This window comes from Tyto alba, unplaced genomic scaffold, assembly GCF_018691265.1.
Source record: "Tyto alba isolate M040663 unplaced genomic scaffold, T.alba_DEE_v4.0 Super-Scaffold_14, whole genome shotgun sequence".
Classification (NCBI taxonomy): Eukaryota; Metazoa; Chordata; class Aves; order Strigiformes; family Tytonidae; genus Tyto; species Tyto alba.
This window is the reverse complement of record NW_024881276.1, coordinates 14930281-14957048: the sequence shown is the minus strand read 5'-3', so window position 1 is coordinate 14957048 and position 26768 is coordinate 14930281. Positions and strand designations below refer to the sequence as shown.

Here is a 26768-nt window from a genome sequence, read left to right as displayed (position 1 = left end):
AGAGAACATACTGCCATGATCTAACCTTGGCATCCAGGGCTGCAGGAGAGCCCATAAAACCATTCCCTGGGACTAACCATTGCAATGTCAGAGAAAGGTATGATGAGAAGGTAAAATTCACAATTAAAATTATGCTATAAGCACCCCTTGAAAATATGGTGCCAAATTACAACACTCTAACCAGAAATAGTCTGTGCCTGTCCTGCTGATATCCTGTATCTGTGTCGCAGACAACATAGAGCCACCCTGAAAACAAGGTGTGATTCAGTTTGAGTAGGAATTTCTGAAAACCTAAGGAAAAACCACCACAAGAGCTAGGCAGCAGCACCAATTTCAAAGTCTCTGTGTAGAAGGAGTCATTTTTAAGTAGCATGATCAGACTAATTCAGGTCAGTTTAGGTTTTGATTTGCATTTTAAGAATTTGATTGCCCACCAGTAAGAAAAGAGACTGATTCTTTCATGTATTTTGACAGTATGTGACACAATCTGCACTCTCATATTTACAAATAAATAAAGTAAAAACAGATGTAAAATAAATTAGGTTTTATTCCATATCATTGCTATCAACAGCAGGTAACTAACAATGCTGATTGCTATTACTAATAATAACATTATCTCTTACTAATGATACCATTCTTAGAAAATTTATTTCATAAATCCCTGCTGTACCATTCCAAATTCTAACTGTGACCAAGAGACATAATCCATTTTTAACTGAGATTCAATTACCCCTTTTTTCATTAAATTAAGTTAAAGCTGCAAGCATATGACTATTGTGTATCAGAACAGGGATACCTAGAACTTACTGAAAAAAATATCCACAGGAATTTCTGAATAACTAGAGGGTTCACCCATAGGCTTTTTGTATCATAATATGTAGCTGTGTATATAATTCATTTAAAACATAAATTGTATAAATTAAATAATATACATTAAAATAGATTTAAGATTATGTAAATTTGCCTTTTGTTTACTCACTCTGTTTTTGGAACTTCTTTTCTAAGCCAGTAGAAATCAGATTGGGCTGCATATTTGCGAGTTTGCAACACATTGCCAAAATAGTCACTTTCTGTAAACTTCAGCTGTATAGATAAAGGACAGACATTTTTAAAGCATGTCCAAGGAAACAAAAGCTGTCATAAACCAATCAGAACTTTTATTTTAAACAAGATAATCTCCTAATTTTTTAGCCATTATCAAAGCAAGTATAGTTTTCACACTTGGGATGAAGAATAAATATTTTGTGAGCTTAGTTAAAAAACAGTGGCTGAATGGATCTACACGAGGGACTGGAATATTGGGAAAACCCTTCCCTGTGCAAAGAAAAGATGAGGAAATTGGAAGTATCCAATGATGAATTGCAGACTGCATGTTTCTATGACTATTCTTAAGACAGCCTTTTTTCCAGAAGCAAATAAGTCTACTTTTATTTTTAAAAGTGTATTTTAAAAATACTTTTTAAAATGTAACAAAGCCCCCTTTTTCAGTTTCTTTTGCATTTTTTTACAACTATTTAATACTCTATGCTCTCCAAGGGTTCTGCCACTGCTTTCTTACTGTTTCTCACATTAAATATTTACAGACATAAGGCTCCAGGCTTCCATAAGCCTCCAAACACTGAGTGATAAAGTTGATCACATCCTTCATCTCCTTACACTGCCTTCACAGCACCATCTCGCCCTACTCTTTCCAGGAACAAGGACTAGGCTGATAGAGTTGGCTCTTCAAAGTTTTCTCAATAAATTATGCCTCTGTTTAATGTTTGTTCATGTTCTGTTGCAAAGGTGACTATCAGTCTTGTATTTTACTAGTTCAGGATTGAATTTGTGATTCTACTTTGCCTGTGACTTTCAGTAATACAATTCATCACATGCATGCCACAGTTACCGCTTTGGAAAATACATTATTCTTCATCATCTGCCTTTCTCACCTTAGTTAGGCTGAACAGATACTGGGTCAGGAAGGAGTCCCCCCACAGTATCCTTGCCCAACAGCCAGCATAGTAGGCCTATACATTGGTTAAGACCTTTAGGCATGATTATAAGCAAAAATTACAAATAAAATTCATATCCTGGAGAGGTGAGGAGAACCTATATAGGGCATCATAAACTGTCATATTCTGAGGAAAAACACATTAATATTTCTGAAGACTGTTACTTTGAGGAAAAATGCTTTTGTTTTATTTCATTTTCATAACTAAACGCAAAATTTATGACAGTGTATGCTTCACCTTTAAAATGATTAGCAGCAGGAAGGTTCTTTGCACCTAGGCACATTTTACTCCCAGCAGGCCTCGTGGTCATCTCCCTTAGACACACCAGCATTGACAATTTAGACATGAGAGCTAGCATACTTAATTCAACATCTAAAAATAACCAAGCAAGCAGAACTCCAGATGCGTGCCAAACAGAAGAGGAACTTTGATTTTAGAGAGCAGTGAAACAGAGTAAAGAATGGCTGCAATATGTAAAAGAAGAAAGCTGCAAGTCTGACACTTACTGTTTTGATGTCTTCATTAATATATGTGTCATTCATTATAAATTGAGGGTAACCCACTTTTGCCATAACTGCTTTTGCCTTTGAAAATGAAAAAAAACAGAAAAGAAAGTGTTGGCAGATATAACCATTTCTCAGCATAAGGCACTTTTTTCCCCCATTCTATTTCCACTTTGTATTATTATGCCTTCCTGAAGGTATCCTAATTTAACTTCAAACCAACTTGCCTACAAGGTAAACTTGGTGCCACAAATGAGTTTCACATCACAACGTGAAGGGTCCAGGTTCTGTTGTCAGATTATCACAGTGGGTCTGTTGTTGCCTGCAGAGCTTTTGCAGACTTACAGCAATGTGTTTGAGTGCAAAATCTTCACAGCTGATTTTCCCTACCGCTTTTTGTGTTAATCAGATGGTCAAATGCCTGTTTTTACAATGTTTTCCAAAAGATGACAGGAAATGGCCCATTCGGCTATGACGAAGTAGCTGGTACACATCCAATTGCTAAAGTATATCTGACACACAGATGTGGATGAACCTGAGTCCCATCAATGCAGACTGGTGTATTTTCACTGAGTGTCACTTCTATTTCCACATGAGGGTAGGCGCACACTTTTCTGAAGGACACAGTACTTTCCTAAAACCACAGGGCTGATCTTTGTTTTGTTCTCCACTTTCATCCCTCTACTTTGTAGTCTTTGTCCTTTTCCTAACATCAGTAAAGATGTTAAAATAAGACACTTTTCATTAACTTTGGGTTTTTTCCTCTTTCAGTCATGCCTTGGTCCCAGTGTTTATGCACAATCTGTGTAAACACTCTGGTGCGAAGTGATAGTAGCTGTAGATGAGTATTCCCACTCTGTAAATCATGGCGTAAGTATACAAACAGCCTTAGCAATGTCCTCACAAAAAACACCAGCAGGCCACACAACCACCCAGAATCTCTGTGGAAACAACACATTTCCAGAAGAAAAGCAGAAGGATATAAAAAGATAAGGTGACATACCAAGAAGTGAAATATCACAAATCCATAGAATAAATTAAAATCATGGTGGACTAGGGTAGCACAAAGCTTTCACTTTGTATGTTTCCAGGACGCTGAATTTAATTTCTCCTTAAGTCTTTGGAATTCCCCCCAGACCTCAAAAAACACTCTTCTGGAAATTTATTCTACGAACTCACAGGTCTCAAATGAATATTGGAAGATATGAAGTGCAATAAATGGATTGGCCTTTAAACAAACTGAAGCCGTACCAACCCTGCATTCTGCCCTCTGCAAGCAGAGACCAGACCTCTCTGAGGTTCACTGACTTCTATTTCCCTCTTGCTGCAGGGGGTGACTGTTCAAGGGAAGATTTCCCTTCCTCTACAACAAAATCCTTGCCACCTTCTCACACTCCACAATGTCTCAATACAACAGGGCCTCCTATGACAGCAAGAATTAGAAACATCTGTTCCAGGACTGTAAAAAGGAAGCCAACGGAGAACTGCTTCCCATTTAATCAAAATTATTTTTGTCTCCTCTTTTATTTTTCAGGAAGGCCTCTTTGTTTCTTCAAGTTCCTTCAATTTCTCAATCTTATTTCCAACCCAAAGTCGTAATACGCCATTTGTGACATCACAAGTAATTGTGGGTGAGCTAATTAAGATGTCACAAACAGAAAATTACAACTTCAGGTAGGAAATTAGCAGCAGGAGCAGATGATCTCTTAAGAAAGAAAGATCCCATTATCATGCAAATATCCCTAGTGATAAAAAAAATCAATGGAAGACAAATGCAGAACAGGAAATACGAAATGAGCCAAATTAACTCTCAACAGAATGTTTTCTCAGTTTTCCAGAAGGTAGAACAGCCTTTCAAGATATTTTAAATGCCTGGGGGGGATAAAAAGCAGGGGAGAGGAGCACAATTCATCTGCAAGTTTTGATAGAGTCAAGAGTGACTATTTTTTCTTGGTGGTGGTGTCAGGTCAAACTAGCTGAACTTTGCAAGGAACTGGAAAATTTCCTTTTCCATTTCCAGTGTTTTAATCCTAGTTGAAACTAGTCTTGAGAAAACAAAGAGCAAAACTCATCAGTTTTAGTTTCTACTAAGTCGGTTGCTTAAACAAGTTTGATGAATCTTGAAGGTTCTGCATGTGTTCCAGAGTACCTATGTGAATCACTTACAGTAGCGTCTGTGTTGAATCTACTTAATTGATCCCCTTAGCATTTTATTAAACACTAACTTATATGATGGAAAGTAAACCCTTTAAAAACAATTTATAGTGCAACTTGCAGAAAAACAACAGTGGCTTTTAAAGAAAAAGTAAGGATTGGTCATGTCGTGTCTATACAATGTCATTTCACTCATAATTTAGCCAGTACAAAGTTGATCAAAAATTGTTAATCTTGTTTTAGCACAGAAAAGAACATCTTTGGTTTTGAGCTATATTATATCATTTAAAAACACAATTTCTAGACTGTCTTCCAAGTAAAAGCAAATAAATTCACACCACACTGTCTGTAAATGCAGAGGGCTATGAAGCCAGCCTAGATCTGGCAGCACTTCTTTGCTGAAAGAAGCAGAGATGGGCCTGGCCCTCAAACCCATGGTGGTAGTTGTCTGGTCGCAACTACAATATGTCCATCTCCACCGCATGGACATTTTGGGATCTTTGTGGAATATCTGCCACATCCATCTCAGTCTCTTCTTCCACAGCAGCCCACTGAGAGCAGCAGCTTGGAACTGCCAGGTTTGGGCCCTTTCTGGCCCCACTCCTTAACCAAACATCCCTAAGGGTGAGGATGATTCCTCTACGCTCCTTAATAACAGGTCAGGCATAGGTTGACCTAAATATCGTATATAAACACAAAATATCATAAATAATTATATAAATAATATTTAACATTAATTTCTTATTTTAGTGACACTGAAATTCTTTACTCTTGTCATGCCCCTGCTGCATTAGGAAAGGAAGATGGGAGGAGTTCTCCCAACCAGACTACCTCAGGAGTGCTGGGCTCACTTGTCAGGTCACACGTACTCTTGCTTTGTGACTTTCACCATTGATGTAATGAGATTAAGATTCCAAGCATGAGGAAAAAAAGGCCAGACATTACTGAGATATTTTTTATAAAGGTTATATAAAACCCTAGTAAATAACAGAGTTTGTCTCAAAGAGATTTTTGAAAGTAAATTCAAAAGGTAGTGCTGATACTAGTACTTCAATGTTTTATCAATGGCTAAAGTTGTCTGTATTTTGTGATAGATAGATAGATAGATAGATAGATAGATAGATAGATAGATAGATAGATAGATAGATAGATAGACAGATAGATAGATAGATAGATAGATGGATGATAGGTAGATAGATAGATAGATATAGATAAAAGGCGAAAATGTTATTTTATTGCATTTGTTACTTAAAAGTTCTTACCACAATATGTGTGGTGTAGAAGTCTGAGCAAATAAGACAGACAACTATATACTCTGTAATGACTAAACTCTAAGGCAGACATTGCTATCACTGTAATTATGATGCCTTCTTAAATGTTCCACCATTCACGTAGAATAACAAAAATTCAGTAACGTGTACACATTGTTACTACACCCCCAAGTTAATTTGCTATTAGAAACTCTAAGTACATGTATAAACACCATTACAAAGCTTCTAGGCCATCTAAAATCACAAATGAAGCAAGAGCTGATGGAGAGCAAACTGGTACAAGGTTGTCACATGCAATCCATGTCTCACTATATAGGTTCTCCCAGAAAAGGAACATGTCTCAAATTGGTCCAAATGGTATTTACGGTGCAGCCAAAAATTTAGAGGTGTGCCATGCTCCGCTGAGATCCTACTGAGCTAGTATCTCCTTATCTCCACCATGTAACACATATTGGTGTGGGAGGAACAGTGGAATAAGCTTACTTGATGTAAGGGACCAAGAACATCTCTCTTTTCAAAGGACTGACTCCAGCCTGAGATGAGGTCCAGGCTCACACAGCCCATGCAGGCACCTCAGTCAACAAACATGGGCCAAAAGGCTGTGGCACACCATTAAGTTAAGCTGACAGTGAAGGACGTGGCTTCTGGTGGAAGGGACCATTTCCTATAGCCAAAGCAAAACCCATGAGAGGACATAGGAAGCCCTCTGAAGTCCTTGGGAACCCCTCCAACTGGGATTCTTCCCAGGGGCTTTGCATCAGGTCCAAGCCTGTCCAGCTGAGCCCAGCACACAGCCCAGTTTATTTACACAACAGACAAGTTAAAAAGCAGGTTTCTAAATTTGCATGTTGGAAGTCTCCTGCTTCCTTAGCTATCTTTTCTGTTCACTTGAGTAATACTGAACAGCAGTTTGAAAACTCCTTATTCATACAACACAAGAAAATGGAAAGCTCTTCTACGACTGGCTTGCTCTTTGATAATGAAGTCAGTATTTTTCCCCTGATAAGATTAAAAGTATGTTTATGAGACCAGCCTTCCAGGAGGCATGCACACATATACAGGGAAAGCAAGTGGAATGTGTTAAATGTACAGGAACCAACCATGTGGTAATTGCACATGAATCTGCCATAAACACACCATGCACAACTTTTTATGGTTTAAAGGCTAGTTGAATTCCTTTCTCTAATTTGCATATTAAATAACTACATGTACAGGAAGAAAAGGGGTGATGGGGTATTCCCTCCAGCTACTGTTAAGTACTCAGCCTACCTTAGGCTGTTGGGTAAATTAAGAAAACTCATCACCACAGGCTTCCTCTCCTGCTGCTGAAAGCAAGAGGCTCTTGCAGGGGATGACGTAGAGAAGCAGCATGCTTTAGAGTACATTGTGATAACTGTTTTCTATCCCAGCAGCCAGATAGAGCGGTCTCCAAGGCAGAAGACCTGGAGTGGGACTACTCCCTCTGCCGCTGATTACATGTGGAAGTTTCCCCACTGACTTCAACACAGTCAGGATTTTATCATCAATGTGTCTTTCTGTCACGATGAGAGCACTACAAGTCAGTTTACTACAGAGACAAAATAGTAAATGACCTTTCACTCTTGACTTAACAACTTGCCAATGTGGGAACACACACGTTTCAATGCTACAAAGCATTCCAGTTTTCAGTCTAGTCAAATTCTCACTTGACAACCAAACTTGGCATGTGAGCCTTCTGAGAGCCTTTTTTGCCCATCAGAGCATGATTTGGATATTTTGTAGGCCTTCTAGCAACACCAAGCACTGACATATAGTACTTACTGTAAATAATAATAATAAAAAACAAACAAACAAAACATATATCTCGCCCCTGACAAAGTTTTATGAGTCTGACAGAAATCTTTTGTATATCAACTTGACTCACAATAAATTTGTAAAGATAATTTTCAAGCTTCTAAAAATATAAAAAATTAATACAATTACAGTTCACTGAAAAATTAGCATGAAATACATTCTGAAAGCTAAAATAATTCACAGCAAAGTAATGTTCCATTTAATTACAAAGATTAATTCAGCCTTTATGTACATGTCTGGTCTTTTAATTTTTCATTGAAAATAGATGATTCAAGAGCCATCTGGTAAAACTTCTGCATAAATATCACTGTATCTATCTAGGTTTTACATATAGAAAATATAGGAAAATAGAGATGGACCTTTGTAAAACACAGAAAAGTTCCATTACAGGGCTAAAGCCCAATTCTACAAATATCAGTAAGAAGTGACCCACCTACTTGAGTGGGAGATGGACTGGGCCCACTTTAATGATGTATATTATTTCCTATGCAGGGGCTACATGAAATGTTAGGGATTTGCACATCATCAAGTGCAATCAAAAGTGAAGTGGCAACTCAAACACAAACATTTGGCCTGAAATTATAATTTCAAGAGTACTTGATCTGCAGTGAACTGGCTGTAAACCGTACTCCAGAATATAACTAATCATCAAACTATTTATTTTTAAAGTTTGGCTTTACCTTTCCTCTTATATTTACATATGACAACAATACAAACTGTGTAGAGTTTTCAAGACTTCTGGAGCTAGTGCTTCATTTAATAATAATTCACATACCATCACCTCACATTGCACCATAACCCTCCCCTTCTTATTTCAATAATTGTTTTTAATGTTCTAAGTTAATTTTATGAAGATGGAAAATACAGCTATCGTTCTGTTCTTGTAATAGCTTGATGCCAGGGGTGAAAAAAAAATTTAAAAAATCAAGTGACTTATGTGAATAATCACACCCATCAAGTACACATAAAATTCTTTTCAGTTAAATGCACACTGTGGTTTCAAAAGCAGTTGAGTTCATTTAACAGCTTTCTGCTGCCAAATGAAAAAAATATCCTAGTCCTTGCTCTTCTCCCCTGCTCCTCTCATCTCTGTGCATACTTCTGCTCATGCTGCCTGCATCCACAGCCTCCAAAGTCTGCCTCAGCTCCTTGCCACATCTTTCTGGGAGTCAGCTTAGCTCACTAACATAGCAGAAATCTATCCAATTTTTTCCTCAGCTAATTTTCCACCAGATCAGTGAGTTGAATCACTCAGTACATGGAGAGACCCAGCAAGTGCTGGAACTAGCACAAGAGGAGTGCTGGGAACACATAATGTGGGAAAGTGGAGAAGGAACAGCAAATGGGTTATGTGTTAGCAAATGGGTTAGCTACCTCTTCCTCTGAATCATCTTTTGAAACCAAAGCCTCACTCAGAGAAAACTTCCTGACAATAAAATATTCCCTACTACACTTAAAAATACCACACCATACATAACCATCCAAGGAAATGGAAGGGAAAAGGGACACACAATTTTCTAAACACACTGTTTGTTGGGATTATATATTCAGTCTTAATATCCATCATCTAGCAAGACAATATTATTATTACTAACCATAAAGTTGCAAGCACCTAAAAGTTTAGTAGGCCTGCCATGCACAGAAGAGCCAGAAAAATCAACAATGTACATCAGAGTGCCACTGTTTCCTGTCCTAAAACCCTTTTGCTTCTGACTCTTTGGAAGACAAAACCTCAGTCATTGGTTCAAACACTGTGATGATAATTCCACTGGTAATAAGTTTTCAGTTTAAACTAATCCTACACTAAATTTATATTATTTTTTTTTTTAGCAATAGATCTGAACTAAATCACAGAAAATATGAAACAATTTTACTTATATTAAAGTGGAAATTAACTGTCATATTTTCACAAGCAAAACTCCTTAGTTCAATGCAACAGTAGAATTAATAGATCTATTCATATTTTCTCCTACCAGCTTGGTTCCAAACTCATTCTGCTGCTAGCTTTACTTTAATTTTGCTAAGAAGAAAAATTTCTTTATCCATTTTATTTTAGTTCCATTTTCCATTTGACACCTCAGTATGACAGCTACCATGATTCCATTATTTTATACATAGAATATTATATATGACAGACATAAATGTTGTCTTTCATGAACAGAACTGAGACTCTGTAAATTAAATATGTTTCTTCATGGCACACAGCAAATATCTTCCTCTGTGACTATACAATACATAAATGCACTTATACAACAGACCAGCACAACTGAGTGCCTGGCAGAAGATGCATTTAATACCTAAACGTTATTATCCAAAGCTCCTTGGCCAGTTTTAAGGGTCTCTGGGTTCTCAGTGGAGCTGGGATTGTGCTTGCAGAGCAAAAGAAAGGATGGTGCACAGATAGCTAGGTCCAGCTATGGCACCAGGGCACCACACCAGTAGTGACAGGTCCACACCAGCAGTGATGGGTCCATGCCCATAGTGACGGATCCACGCCAGAATGGGCATTTCTGCACTGGATTCCTTTCTGCACACCTGTGGATCACTTAGGGCATGACTACACTGGGGTGTGTGCAGACAGCTACAAGCTCCTCCAGCTGCACTTACCAAGCCAGAAACAAGTGTTGTGGTCTGAAGTTACACACCATCATGAGTGTCATGCTGGTAAATATATGCCCCGTGGTATATGCTGCTAAGCTGCCTTTGACAGGGCTGTAATAGCTCATGCACCTAAGTTAAGCTTGGAGACATCCTTAGCACTTTAGAAGACTGTACTTCTTCACACCTTTATTTTCAGGCAATGCTCTATGTTTTCCAATACAATCGTCTCTCAAAACAAAAAACAAAAACAAACACACACACACACACAAAAAAAAAAAAAAAAAAACCAAAAAAACCCCCAAACAAACACACAGCCCTAACTCAAAATTCTCATTATCTGTCTTTTGTAATTACATTAGATATGCTTACCAAACCAATTTTGCACCAGAATCCTAAGGATTTGCAATGACACAAAGGAAAAGACACCTTTGACTGGGCTTTGGCACACTGGTGAGCTGCCGAAATTATTATGTGGCTTTTTTTGTAGAAACTCCTTCCTGGATTCATTTCACTGCTCACTGCCAGAGCTCCTCATGAGTCGACCCGTACTCCCATCTCTTGCCACCTCTTGCTAGAAACACACCCACCTTGCTGCAAAATCTTTTATCTGAGAAAACAACAGGCTTAAAAAAACCCAGAGCTGACAAAATATTTCCCCAAGGACCCCAAAAGCCTGGTGTGCTAAGGAAATCTCTGGCACAGAATGCTGAGAGAAGGGCAGCCCCAAGGACCGGGAAAGGGCAAGGATATTCTCTCTCCGCCACAGCTGTATGGGATATGACATACCATAGCACTTCTTTTGGCAATTTTATGCAAAACTCTGAATAAACTGTTCCAGAGAGGGTCAACTTCTGACCTTAGCCTCTGCTTGCATCAGTTTATATTCATTTAACATTTTCAAGGTTATCTTTGCTTAAGCAAAGGTTGCAGAGCAACATTTTTTTAAATTTTTTTTTAATTATTTTTTTTAATGAATAGAACGTGAAAAATTCTCTTTTTGTTTCTAGGCACAAGTGAGCTTCAGACCCAGTCTAGATACAGTTGACACCAGACATGGCAGACGCTCATTCTTACGCTACTCTAAAACTGAAATAGGGACTGAGGACCTAAACACAAGCATTTCTCAGCTCAGGACTTGCAAGCTTTCTCTCTGGGGAGAAATGCCTTTTGCTTGAACAAGAAGCCCAAACAGCAGTGTACCAGTAAGCACGTAGCTATCAGTTCTCCATGACTTATATATATGGGGGGAAAGCAGATGCATACATAGACAAAAATGTAGGCTGCAGAATACAGAAAAATCATATGCAGGAAAAGCCCTACTTTCTATTCAAGACCAAATCCCTCTGTATTCCAAATCTTTCAATTTTTATTTTTACATTCTATATATGTATTTATTTTCACACTGATTGAACTTACCACTTACCCAGAATACTGAGCACAAGGCACCTCACAGCTCCCTCATGAAGGAGCGAGGGCAGCTGAGGAAGACTTTATTCTTGGCCACAGCATCCTGGCTTCTGAAATGCCACTAATGAAGCAAATTCCTGAGTCTGATGACCTCCTTGTAGCAAAGCTCCTATAAAAGCAAACTCCAGCAATACCAGTACCTGAAGACATTTAAACATTTCACAGCTTTGCTTCAGGCTGCCATGACTAGTATAATACCTGAGCAAGTTAAAGTGCTGCTAAGGCTCCTGGTGCTGGATGGGTCAGTGGTGGGGGCTGAGTCCATGCCGGAGCCCCGGCCCATGGCCCTGCCCTGCTGAGCTTCCCACCTGCTCACAGCGAGGGAGCAGCTTTCCTCTCAGGGGCTCAGGTGGGCATATACGGGACATGCAGATCACCACAGCCAGGAAATGTATGTTCATTGGAAACAGAGAAGGAATGCCAAGTAGATACCTGAGCATGACTTCGTAGACTTCTCCTTGCAGAGAATAGGTCTCCCATACCTCAGTGTCTGTCACTGCTGAGCTGGGGGACTACAATGTCTTTGTAACTGTTCCTCCACAGAGGGCAGTTTTACTTGGTAAAACAACAAGGATAATGAAAGTTAAAGCTGAAACTGTCTGAAACTCCGAGGGGTGGAGGACTTTCTGCCTTTTGGAAGAATTAATCTGTCTTTTAGCATACCAATGCTTTCATGTTGCATTTCTGCCACAAAAGCTTCAGATTCACCCTGGTCCCTGAGCATCTGTAGGTGTGTCCATCCATCTGTCTCCCTCCTTCTATTTCAAGCATGAGATTTGTCACAAGTGTTTTGATGTCACACACCCATTCTAGTTTTATGGAGTCGTGGTGGAGTCTGAAAAATGACAGCTGCAAGATCAGGGTTAAATACAATTTCCTCTCCTTTCACCTGTTTTCCACTATCTGTTTGCACGGTGCTCAGGTTATTAATGGAACTGACATCCCTGCACAACCGAGTGAGCAGTAGCAGCAGCCAGATAACAAGGGAGAAGCTGACAGCAGCAATCTAACCCCAGAGATAAGAGATAAGCAAACATGCCATGGCTATTAGCTTCAACTCCGGCCACTGGAGAAGAACATCTCCTGTAGTTAGTGAATAGGAAAGCCCAGTCCTCCTGAGAAGATTAAATTAAATTCAGGATGTGAGAGATATTATTCTTTGAGTTAAAAAATTAAGGTTTGTGATGAGAAATAAACATTTAACTTTACAGAAAAAAAAAAAAAAAGTGCAGTTAATCTGATAGAAAGTGAAGACCTATATTTATTCAGAGGAAAGCATGGAACACTTCTACACCAGAAGTACCTTGCATTCTCTGTATCTTCCAGGTGAAAAATGTTACTTGAAACATTGTCATTTTCCAAACAGCTATCTCAGAGATGGTGTGGAGTGGTATCCTCAATATCTTGACCAAATTCCAAACTAGGCAAGTAGAGCAAATTTTTCAAATCCCCTACATCATTTTTGAGCTGCGTAGCACCTACTTCACTTCCTGCTTCCTATCGAGTTGTCCCCTTCTCTTCACATGTCCACGTACACAGTAGAATAAAGATGAGTTACACCATGAAGATAAGATCCTGGTGGTGTATTTAATGCCCAAGGGAACTGTAGACATGTAGGAAAAGAGTTAAAATGTGACCCCGTGTTTTCTGAACCCCAACCCATGTTTCAACTTTATCAGGAGACTTGATCATTGTTCTCTGCAATGCAACTGCTACAAAACAGGAAGGACCATAAATTTTTGCATCCAGAGACTACCCTAATTTCAGAAAGTTCACTTCCACAAAGGAGGAGTGTGCCTAAGGTTCAACTGGCATTAAACAGAAGTATGCTTTCCCATTTAGAAATTGCAAGGTTGTTTCAAGAAGAACTGAATACAACTTTCTAATAAAACCAGTGATTCTGGAAGTCATCAGTCACCCCTATTGGCTTTTGAGTAGGAATGAAGTGCCTAAATGCAATTAGAGCCTTTGAGGATTTCTCCCTCTTGTCCTAGTTCTTCTGAAGTGAGTCTGGAAGCTTCTGTCAGTTCTCTGAACCAATCCTACACTTTGTGAAGTTCACCAAATTCCTTGAAACAAGGATATAAAGTAATCTTAAAAGAACCTGTAAAAGGTGTCTTGGGATCTTCGGTTTTGAAACTCCACCCTCCTCCTTTACCAAGTGTTCTGTCAGCCTTGCGCTGGCCTTCATTCCAGAAAAAGCCCACTTAGATACAGGAGGCACTGAAACTCTCAGCCGTCCTCTGTCATATTTTTGCATTATTTTACATAGGGTAAATCCACAGACCCTACAAGGCACAAAAGGAATTTTTTCTTTTGCAGAGCACCCAGTGATCACTCTCAAGATTGGATGATTTGTCATCTTTGTGCAAAATTAGCATGGAATTAAGGAAGATTAATTTCAGCTCCTGAAGCTGCGGTGTCTGGTCTTTTTGTCTGGGTATGCCTCAGATCTTAATGAAAAGTTTTTTTCAGAACTGTATTTAGTACATGCCCTGGACAGTCTATGTGAGCAAACGCAGAAGGCTCCATACTCCCTGGATGTATTGCTGTGCCAGGATTATATGGCAGCAAGAGTGGGCACAAGTAAAGAACAGGCAATGATGATTCTCTGGTTTCCTCACTACAAGAATGTTGGGGGGCAAAGGTGATATTTTCCAGACAAGCAATAGGAGATGCTTTCTCACACAGAGCACAGTGAATCAGTGAAACTTATTGCCTTAGGAAGCTGCAGGTGATAAGAATTGTTGTGAGTTCAAAAAATCTTGAAACAAACTGACAGCAGAAAAAATATGAATAAATACAAAGACACCACTTCTGGCTGAGGAAGCAAGTGAGCTGCAGATTGTCAGAGGCCAGGAGAGGATAGCCGGAATGTATCCCTTTATGCTTGCCCTGTCCTTATGTTCGTCTCTAAACATCTGCTACTGTTTGGCCACTGTCCGAGTCAGACATTGGACCTCTGGTCTGAGCAGTGTGGCTGTCATGTTCGTAGTGAAATCACCCAAATGTGAAGAGAGAGAGACCACAGAGAACTGGAAAAGATGTGAGGGGCTCAGCTAACTGTCTGGAAGGCTGGATAAGGTGGATAAGTTCCAGCTGAGACGCAAATGGTTTCAGTGGGATAACCCATGGACACCTACCTCATTTAAAGTACCTATACTTTGTTAAATTGGGGTTTGTACAGATGGCTCTTGATTTCCTAAGGGCTATTGGCCTAAATTACACTGTGTTATCTAGGGAAGCAGCAGAACAAACCCTGTAGGCTAAACAGAGGTACCTAACACTGCCTGAGAGACATCTATAGCCAGGCATTGTCCTTATATTTTCCTGTGGTCCTCTTGCCTCAGCCTTCAGACTCAGAGAGATGCAAAGAAAACAAATGCTGTGTATGTGACTTCCTTAGAGAGAAATAAAGCCAAGCAGCAGGCAAGTTCAGTAGGCAAAAAATGATTGCACAGTGACCTAGGGATTTGTGCTCCATGACCTAAAGAGGTTAATAATGTTACAGAAAAATATTATTAGAGGAAAAACAAGCTTTTTTTTTGTCTTATCATCCATGCTTTAAAAATAGAATTGCAAAGCAAAAAAATAACTTCCTACAATACAGGCAATTTTACATGAGATTTACAAACTTTCAGAAAACAGGCTTTGCTGTAAAAGTCCCATTTTCAAGCCTTGAGTTAAACCTAAGCACAAAGGGCATTTCATGAAGGAAAATAGTGATTAATAAAGTAATGTCTCCTGCCTAGAAAAAGGAATAATATTACATCTCAGTGATGATCTTCCACTGAATTATCCTCTGGAGAGAAGCAGCAATAAATTACCATTTTAAAAATGAGATTACTGATCACATAAGTCATGTCAACGGGGTTTCAGTTGTGGGTTCTCCCTTTTTTCTGTGGCCCATTGTTACAAAACACAGCTGTCAATTCCATTTGGCTGACATAATTGTTGCAATCTGCACCTTCACTGTAAGGGAGCTCACCAGGTGCCTGGTGGGCAGCTGATGAGGGATCTTTCTGCATGGCTTCTGTAAATCACAGACCATATACTTGAAGGCTGTTGCCAGACACACCCTTGGAGCTGCAGTCATTAGAATAATTTCTCTGTCCTTCAAATGAGGGCAAAATTTAATGATCCTTACAAAAGAGAGAGGATAAAAGGGCAAGTAGAGGAACTTGCTTTTTTTAATTATTTATTTATTTTAAAAATCAGAGATCTCCACTGAAAATTCAGGAGGTTAACAGGTACAGTTTGAGCAAATTTCAGATGATAGTCAAATACAGAGCAATAAAGAAAGGCTTGCATAGAGCAGAGGAGGAAGGACAGGGCAGAAAATATCATAGGATAGAGCTGAACACTTCTCTCCCACTCGGAGCTCCTTTGGAAGCAGCATGAGCTCCATCCAGAGAGCTAGGTGAGAACTGCACGAGAAGACAGACCGAGTTACCTAACCCTGTTAACTTTCATTGCAAGATTGGCTTTCAGACGATCTGATTTAAAATCCATGTTTCAATCACAAAAAGAGAAGAATGAAGGAAAGATAGAAGAAAATTATTAGATGTTATCTCATTATATTGTTTTGTTACAGAGGAAAAGTCAAACCTTAACTCCAATGTATACAAGGGTTAAAAGGGTGATTCTCGGAAATCAAGGCTGCAAAACAATTGTTCCCTATGTCACATGGACTAGTTGATTTGATCCTTTTAATATGGTTTGGCCTCATCCGATTAGTAGCATCCTCTCTGAGTAACTTAAAACAACAGAACACAAAGAGAGTCACAGACAGAGAAATATTTCAGTGATTAGATAGAGCTGACAGGCTGCCTAAAGCAAAATTCAAGCATCGATTCTACCAGAGGGCCTTTTGTAAGTCCTTCAGAGGTCAACGGTCCCTTTGATTAAAAAGCATCAGGCTGACAGCAAGGCATACAAGTCTGGGCTCAGCCAAGTGCACAAGACAGGTGGGTATCAGTCAGAAAACAGGCAGCAGAAAACATGCAAAACAGTGAACATCCAAAACACAGAAAGGGCTTGCAGTTAGTTCTCTTTACAGCCTGCCAAGTCATTTGCATTGCAGTGTTGTCATCTAAAGATACAGTCACCATAAGGAACAGAAGTCTAAGATGAGATGTTTTCCTAGGAAGGGTCTTCATGCTCACAGTCCAGAAATCCAAATCCCACACCAACCTTATTCTTCTTTCAGGAAATGAGTAAAAATTTTATTAATTAACCAAATATGCCTTAAGTTAAAGAAAAGGCTAATGACATATCAAATATAACACATGGAGCAGGCCCAGTAAACAAAACCCACCAGGTTTCTACAGTTCCTTTCTTTCCAGAGCATTCTAAGAATTCAAGAATGCAATGAGATTAAAAATACAGAGGAAGAGCAAAATATATGAATCACAGTCATTGCCATGCAGCATACAGTTCTGCCATAGAACTTCAGGCAGGAGCTCTACTCTGCATTACTATAAGGGACAGTGTGACAACAGTTGATGAAAACACAAAAGACCAGGATATTCTTTACTTAATAACTTCCTTTCTTTACTTAATTGATAATAAGAAGAGAGAAGAGAAGAGAAGAGAAGAGAAGAGAAGAGAAGAGAAGAGAAGAGAAGAGAAGAGAAGAGAAGAGAAGAGAAGAGAAGAGAAGAGAAGAGAAGAGAAGAGAAGAGAAGAGAAGAGAAGAGAAGAGAAGAGAAGAGAAGAGAAGAGAAGAGAAGAGAAGAGAAGAGAAGAGAAGAGAAGAGAAGAGAAGAGAAGAGAAGAGAAGAGAAGAGAAGAGAAGAGAAGAGAAGAGAAGAGAAGAGAAGAGAAGAGAAGAGAAGAGAAGAGAAGAGAAGAGAAGAGAAGAGAAGAGAAGAGAAGAGAAGAGAAGAGAAGAGAAGAGAAGAGAAGAGAAAAGAGAAGAGAGGAGGAGAATGGAGAAGGGAGGAAAAGAGAATATTTCAGTTGGAAGTGACCTACAACAATCATCTAGTCCAACTTCCTGACCACTTCAGGGCTGACTAAAAGTTAAAGCATGTTATTAAGGGCATTGTCCAAATTCCTATTAATCACTAACAGGCTTGGAACATTGACCACCTCTCTAGGAAGCCTGTTGCAGGTTTGACCACCCACTCAGTAAAGCAACATTTCCTAATGTCCAGTCTAAAGCTCCCGTGACTGATGCAGATTTGAACCATTCCCACACATTCTGTCACTGGATCCCAGGGAGAAGAGCTCAGCACCTGCCCCTCCACATCCCCTCCTCAGGGAGCTATAGGGAGCAATGAGGTCACCCCGCAGTCTCCTTTTCTCCAAAGTAGACAAACCCAAAGTCCCTAGCTGCTTCTCACAGGACATGCCTTCCAGCTCTTGCACCAGATTTGTTGCCCTCCTCTGGACACATTCAAGGACCTTCACATCCTTCTTAAATGGTGGGGCCCAGAACTGCACACAGCACTCAAGGTGAGGCTGCACCAACACCGAATACAGCGGGACAATCACCTCTTTTGGCCGCTGGTTATGCCATGTTAGATGCACCCCAGGGTGTGGTTTACCCCCTGGGCTGCCAGGGCACACACTGCTGGCTCACATTGACCCTGCTGGTGCCCAGCACTCCCAGATCCCTTTCTGCTGGGCTGCTTTCCAGCCACTCCTCTCCCAATTTATACTCGTGCCTGGAGTTACTCCGTCCTAGGTGTAGAATCCGGAATGTGGACTTGTTAAATTTCATCCCATCAATCATTGCCCAATGCTCCAATCTATCTTGATCACTCTGCAAGGCCTCTTGTCCCTCAGGAGAGTCAACAACACCTCCCAGTTTGGTATCATCAGCAAACTTGCTAATGGTGCATTCAACTCCTGCATCCAGATCATTGATAAATATATTGAACAGAACTGATCCTATAATTGAAGCCTGAGGAACACTGCTGGTGACCAGTCACCAGACAGATGCAGCCCCATTCACTACAACATTTTGAGCCCTGCCTTTCAGCCAGTTCTTCACTCAGGGCACCGTAAACCCACTCATCCCACCATTGGACAATTTATCTGGAAGGATGCTGTGAGGGACAGTATCAAAAGACTTACTAAAATCCACAAAAACTACATCCACGGTCTTCCCTTCATCCACTAGGCAGGTGACCTCATCGTAGAAGGATATCAGATTAATAATGAAGCACACCATCTTTTGTTCTGGAAATTGAAACAAGCAGAAGATGCTCACACAGGACTGAAATTTGTTTCCAAGCAGAATATCCTATCCTAATAAAAAATTCCATGGAGTTGTTAGTAACCACAGAGAACTAGAACAGTTGTCTGATGTGTTACTGGGCTCAGCCCAGCAATAATTGGCTAAAATATTACAGTTTGGCTTTACAGAAGATCAAAGCAGAGGGTCCTTTCTGGCCTTTGTCTGAAAGAGGCATCCCACTCTGCTCTGCCATAACACTAGTCTCCATTTTGATAGTGGTTCAAAATGAAGAGTTAACTTGAGAAGACCCCCAGGACGATACAACTTGCTCTTCAATTCAAGACCAAACTGAACTCCTTCCTAAATTGTGAAATCCATGGCACTTGCACCATTCTCACAGATGTGATCACTTATTGATGAAGAAATGTCACTTCTAGAGTTCTATATAAGAATTTAATACTGGGGTTTTTTTATAAACAACCAAACAATCCCTACTCCCAAATTTCCGTTGTCTGTGCTGCTTTATTAAAGTGTAAGTATTGAAAAACTGACAGCATAATGTGCTAGGCTCATGAGATTTAATTGGAACAGAATAACAGATTTTGAAGGTTCTGTTGTATTATAAATCTTAGATTTCCCCAGTGAATCATCTGACCATACATGTAATGAATCTATTTCTTGAATTAAAAACATGCCCATCCAAATGTCCCAGGACAAATTCAATATCTATTATTAGTAATAAATAGTATTTAGTAAACATGCACAAACTACATGTCTGTCTCTCTAGACTCTTTCCTTCTAGCCAAGTAGCTGTTTCTGTGAATCTAAACTTAAACTTACAGTCAAAAGTCCTACCACATAATTGTTGCTGCAATTTCTAAGTTATTACATAACACTTGTCTTACAAGTGTCAGTAAACTAAAATATTGTTGCTCAAGTCAATGAGAATGGATTTGAACCATTTGCTATTTGTAATACTATGGCTTATAGTATTATTTTTATTCTAATGCTTGAATTTAGTTTGTCATGCGTTGTTCAGGCCAGACCCACCCCATTAACTCCAGAAACTTAAATGAGATGCCTAAATTGAGAGCAAAGTGACATAAGCTTCCTAAATGTGTCAAGAGAGAGAAAAAAGCATCCCTACCTACAAAAGATTTAACCTACCTTATGAACAAAACTCATCCTAAATTGGGAAAGGGAGAGCTTTTTAGGGAGTTGATTAGTTTGCAGAAATGCTTATATTGTTTCTCTACTGAAAGGCAGGTAGCAAATTTTGAACAAAATGGTTAAGCAGTTTGCTAGAAAAATCAACATCAGACTTGCATATGCCTGTAAAGGTATATAGAAATATCTCTGTTAAGGAAATAATTAGAAAATCTTCCTGCCTTCATTTTGTACCAAATTTGTCAAGTATCTACATTACAGATCATTATATTTCTAAGGACATTTCTAGTAAAAAACCCAAGCATAACAGACAGTAAGAAGTAATAACTGCAGTACATTTACCATCAGGTTAGCAGGAAATATATGGCATCTTACTATTGTACTCTTGCTATAGAGTTTATTGGTGCATTTATGCAGCTCTATTTCATTTGCACTTCTGTAAAGAGCACGGCTGTATAAAATGCAAATGAGGTGTATATGCAATTTAAAAATTTCCAATGATAAAATATCTCAACAGTCGTTTCATCAGAATTACCAAAATACTTTGAAGTCCATGTTTATTTTTAAATCAAAACACTGCTATTTTTATTCAAGCACAGGGAGCAGGAGCAGTTCAGCTGTACTTGCATGTCAGTTTATTCAAACAGGATATTTACTAGCTCATTGATAGCCTATTGCATCAACAAATAAGGAGACAGCCCTACATATTGCCTTCCACTCTTCTTTATGTCTCTTCCAACTGCTGCTCTGGGAGTAGAGCTCGGCAGTTGGACAAGCTCCCTTTCTACCTGTCACATGTTGTAAACATGGGAGTAGAGTGAAAAGGGAGCTCTGAGTACCTTCTTCTGACTTCACCTTTACCTCCTGCATTTTATCGTCACTCCATCTGAAAGTAATCAGGACCAGTAATGCCATCCTTGATCATAACACTTCATAACTGGCATTATTCTAATGGGAAATGCTGGGATGGTTGTTGCACTCCTGGAAGACAGCTTTCAAGGTAGTTCTTCCGCTATGATATTATAGAAGGTACAAGACCTGGACTGTTCTCATAACCCCTTCTAGGCTGGATCCTCCATCTTTACACCAAATGCCCTCAGTTTTCTAAGATATTTTAGACACCATTTTCCGTTTGTAGGTTGGTGTGCCCCTGACATCTCAATCAAGATGAAGACCGTGTCAAGAAAAGCCACTGTACAGGAAAAACTGAAATAAGCTCACAGTCTACGTCACACAGGGGCAGACAGGGAAAGATGGAGGCAAGGGAGAAAGAACAAGGTAACAAAAATAACTTCAGCAGAGAAGCAGAAGCTCAAACATCTCAGCTTCTAGCAAAACAAATGTGGCACATGTCCCTTCACAAACAAAACAATGGATAAGTATCTGGAACTGAAAGTACAGTCCATGACATTCTGTTCTCACTCAAGACACATCTTCACTGTAACAGGATTTTACCCATTCAACATTTATATTTGATACCTTCTCATAAGCTTTTCTTTTCGTTTCAGAGTCCATCCAGTCATTTTCCTTTTCCAACATGTCAATAAAAGCCCAGCGAATTCCTTCAGTCAGCTCTTCCATCTGCAAAACATTTAGCAAACCCTTCCCCAGTAAAATATGCCATGGCAGAATCATTATGAGAAAAGGTTTGGTGCATGCAGGAGTGATGGATTTGGTTAGACCATGCATGATTCCAAATCAGACAGTATCTGTTTTTTCTTGAAGGATAATTTCTTTCTCTAGTCCTCAAACATTTCTTCTGGAAATAAGTTTCTTCCAATTCTCTTTTCCTTCAGGTGTACCACATAACCTGTTCATTGCTGACCCTTTTATGTCACAATCATGAGAATATCTGTTTTGAAACCATAAAAAATACTAGGAGATTTGCAGTGACTTGGGGAGATTTCTGACACTTTGGTTCTAGATCATTAGCCTACGCAGAAGAAGGAGCCAGCTGCAAGGTATTTGCAGAAATACTTTTCTGCAGAGACAACATCTGTAGCCTTGTTTGGTTTATGTCAGTGAGACACACCTTATTAATACTTCCGAAGGACTGAATTTGGGCTGACAGTATCATGATCCAAATACAAAGCACTATCCAAATACTTAGCCTGTATTTAACTGTATTTGTGAAGTATTCCTACCCCTTACTTACTGCAGGGATAGAGGCCATGGCTCACAACACTGAGCAACAACTGCTTCTGTGGTCTTGAACCACCAGTAACAGCTTGCATCTCTGCAATGCTAGGAAAACCCACAACCATTTACGCTTGGCTGCTTCTTCAGACACCTATACAAAGCCATGAGCATATCACAAACAAGTAAAAAAAAAAAATAGTTATGGGAGTGTTTAGTGAGTATGCACACTAAGAAAACCCTGAAATGACAGAAAACAAGAATGGCTACGGAGTGCATTATATCAGTCAAAAGAGCCGAAATGCCCTCATGCCTATGCATCCATCTGGCAGCACAGACCAGAAAGGTGTACGCAATCAGCTGCTCCTATTTATATCAATAGATGAACTTTATGACATGTAGCCACCAAGAATACTGTGGGAGTGTGGCAATTCAGGGGATCCAGTCATTGCTTGAGTCCTTTAGCACAGACCAAACCAGAGTTGAGATAGCACAAGACATGACAGATAATCATTACATGAAGACTTATTGGATCTTTGTGTTATCAGTTATGTTACATTTAAAATAATTAAAATGCCAAGTACCAGAGATTTATATAATTTTATTCTATAGATCTAGTAGCTCTGAAATGTCATTAGAAGTGGGGACTAAAACCTGGAAAGTAATACTACCTTTAGCTAAATTTTCATTTATATATCAGATGTATATTCTAATCTGGAGCTGTTCTTGAATTGTGGTGGAGCCATACAAAATATAGCAAAGGTCCTTTGATTATTAATTTTTCCTACCCGTTTAAAAAAAATATTATCTTATTTTTAGAGACAATATGGGACAACTGGAACAGATCTAGCATTAAATATGACTAAACAGTCAACATTCACCATAAACTGCATCCCAGGGAATAGGATAACTTAAAGATATTGATGACAGAGCACTGACTCAATTAACTTAGTGCACTAATGAGGTGAACTCCCTGTATTTGGAGGTTACAAGTTCAAACTCAAGCTCTGCAGCTGGGCCCTGGTGTATACTTAGGCTTTATGCACCAGCTGTAGCTGCAGGGGGCAGGGGGAGAAACCTATTCCTGCTATCAAAGTTATTACTGAAACTGCTCAGGCATAGCTGTAAGAAACACTGCAGGCACTCTGGGTTAGAAACAGTGCTATATTTAGACACAAATAATGTCTTTCTTGGTAAAAGGAGAGAAGTATCTAAGGTATGAAACATCAGTGAAAAAACATGGGGGGGAAAAGAATCCATATTATCCATAACTCAGGATTTGCTTATCATAGACTGATATATACCATGAGACAGGGAAAAAAAAAAAATCTGAACAAATAAGAGTACTTTTCTCAAGTGCTTTCTTACTGCTGAAAAAAGAGAAATAGTACTGAAAACCAGTGAAATTAAAATGATAACACCACAAATGATTAAGTTGAAAGGCTTCTAAATGGATTGCAACAAATTTCACCTGTATTTAATTTTATCTCCATGGGCAGTTCACTATAAGTCTGAATCTTCTGATCTACGCTATGAATTTTATATGCATTTCTTACTATGGATGCTACTGTGAATTCAGACTTGATAATTTTTCACAGATTTGGTATGAAAGGAATGTACATGCTTAGAAATATTTTAACTAGGTCACATTTCAACAGAAAACTATTCTCTATCACCTTCTTATAATTTTCCCTCACATATACAAACATGAAAAAGAATCTGTCCCCTCCATAAAGTGTATGTTTCTTATAGTCCTTCTCTTTCCACGTATTCTGTGTAGAGGTCATACTGTGTACGCCTGGAATATTTTTGCCACTAGACTGCCAAATAGCACATTACAAACTCAGTTGAGAAGTAGGGGTCTGAAAAGCTGGGTCTCAGAATGGAAGCTCCAGCCAAAGGCAGGTAGAAAAAGAAATGCAGATCCTAAGAGGGAAACACATGTCATAAAGATTTCAACAAGACAAATCAGAGTGTTGGTCTGTCTAAAATTGAGTTCTTCCCTGAGAAAACAGTCAAACTGTATAAAGTCAAACAGAGAAACTCAGGCTGCGGAGCCAAGGCAGTGCAGGACTATCACAGAGCTGTCACTCCCAGTGCAGGATGCTATTTCACATGTTTCCTGAACGGTTGTGCCTCTCCTGCACAGAGATCTGAGTTCAATGACTCCATTAGTTAATTTTAAACTGATTATTGTTGGAAAATCAGTGGATGGAAATACAGATGCTGGAAAACTTTATGAGAAAAATATGAACTGAAATTAAGTCATAAATTATTGTGAAGGGTAATTAATCATTTGAATATGTTATTAAGAGGAGTTATAATGTAGCTATGTTTGAAATTTTAGAATGAGGATGAACATCCAGCTAAAAGCGATTCAGCGGTGTGGAAGAGTACTTACCTTCACCATTGAGCAAAAAAGATTTGAATCACAAATATAAAGTCTCACTATATTGCTCTAAGCTTCCCTTAATTTGGGCCAGACATCAGTTATACTTTTCTCGCTTAGACTACAGGTGTAGCACAGTCAACTATAAAAGGGTCATCCTGAAGCAGGGAAATCTTGACCAGACTTTCAACTAGTCAGTAAAAACTTTACTATAATGAGTTACACTAGCTATACTAAACCATTTCTCATCAATACCCCTCTCTCTGTTCTTGCACCGCCTTGCTGTCAGTATTATTATACACAAATTAACAGTGTTCAGCCTGTTTTTGATCTAGCTACATATTTGTATGAAGGGCTGCAGATGGAAGGAATGAGCAGTACCCAGATGGACAGAAAGGTGACATTTCTTCAAATTTGTTCCATTTTCTCCTTGCTTTTTTTTTTTTTTTTTAATTCATTTAAACATTTTTAAGAATCTTGTGTCTTTTTAAACTTTGGTGTGACATCAGAGGCAATTTGTGATGAGGAAGCCACTAAGTTTCTAGACAGAGATCTCAGAGGACTCACCATCTCTTTCTTGTCTTCTTGAAAATGGGCATTCACAAACATCTTACCCACAACATAAGGGAGTGCATTTTCAACAAGGTCCACGCATTTATCCCACTGAGGCAGCAAAGTTGTGGTTCCATGGATCACCTGTTGGCAGGTCCATGTAGTAGGTCATAACATCATACTTTTTAAGAACAAGTCTTCATCCACATACAGTATAGTCTAAAGCATATTTGTCAAATAGCTAGTAAAAGGAAACAGTTATGGTATTTTACCGTTATTTTTATTTTCATCAAGTGCTATGAAAAATCTTTCGAACTCCACAAAATACCTATAAGATTTTAAACTAAGAAACAGTACAACGGTAATGACGTAGACTAGGCTTAGAAGGCTAGTTATGGGAAGCCATTCCAAAGTGGCAATTTTAGACTAATCTTGATAGTCTTTCTGTGTTAAGTGGAGAGACACTTTCCCCCAGAAAATCCCTGTTCTGATATATCTCCCCAAAAAGTTTCTCTCTCTCCAGTGACTAGGTGAGAAGCCTAGGGAGATCATCCTCATGAAAATTAGGTCAGTCCTTATGAAACACCTCCTACAGAGCCTTCCACTGACATTAACTTATCTGTGCTAACTAATGATGGCTAACATTGGTAGGTATGTGTCCACACCTTTTTGCCATTTTCCTGCCTGGTTATTCTTATTACAAGCTGTTGCTTTCAGTCCTTTTCCCAAACAGAATATTTTCAGGAGAAAAAAGGGTTGAATCATCAATAACATTGAAGATGTGTTTGTCCCCCAAAAATTTCACTCCACATTATGGTAGAAAGATGTTGGTAGAACAGCTTGCATATTTTACTAAAGGAATGATAGTTAAATAGACACTTCCAGGCTGTCCTGGGTTGAGTGAATGGTGGAGGGGTTTTTTTGGTAGCAGGGGAGGGGGCTATAGGGACAGCCCGCTGTGAGAAGCTTCTCAAAGCTCCCCCAGCTCCAAGTCAGCTCCACTTCTGTTTGAAAACTGAGCCAATCAGCTGCGCCTCTGCAATAACGTATTTAAGAAGAGACGTGGTGACGGGCAGTGGGACTTGTGAGGAGGAATTGCTGCAGCTGCGTGAACACCAAGGTCAGTGGAGGAATGGAGGAAGAAAGGAGGGGGGAGGTGTGCCGGAGAAGAGACCGCCCTGTATCCTGTGGTGAGATGGCAGGGCGGCCCCCCCCTGCCACCCATGAAGATCTACAGTGGAGCAGACATTGATTTATGGCCTGTGGCTTCCACCTGGATGATCAAGGTGCTGTGCCCAAAGAAGGCTGGGGTCTTGTGGGAAAAGGTAGCCTTGCTGCTGTAATTCAGTGCTGGGAGGATTGCAGCATGTGGGGGTGTCCAACGCCGGAGCAGCTCGGAAAGGGCTGCAGCCGTGGGAGGGACTCCAGTCAGAGAAAGTTAGTGACCTACGAAGGAGCAGTGTGGGGAACACTGCGGCCTGTGGGAGGAACTCATGTTGGAGAAAGTTTGTGGAG

At 39.5% G+C, this 26768-nt stretch overlaps 1 protein-coding gene across 1 annotated transcript in view; it reads right to left on the bottom strand.

The window, feature by feature from the left end:
* The window catches only part of PHEX (phosphate regulating endopeptidase homolog X-linked), a 103035-nt gene that overhangs the window by 32710 nt on the left and 43557 nt on the right, over positions 1–26768 (bottom strand). The window contains exons 10-13 of the mRNA XM_033010027.2: positions 25269–25397; positions 21656–21757; positions 2501–2578; positions 980–1083 (exon numbers count right to left, since the gene is read on the bottom strand). Coding sequence (XP_032865918.1) covers positions 980–1083; positions 2501–2578; positions 21656–21757; positions 25269–25397 — 413 coding nt within the window. The remainder of the gene's footprint in view (positions 1–979; positions 1084–2500; positions 2579–21655; positions 21758–25268; positions 25398–26768) is intronic.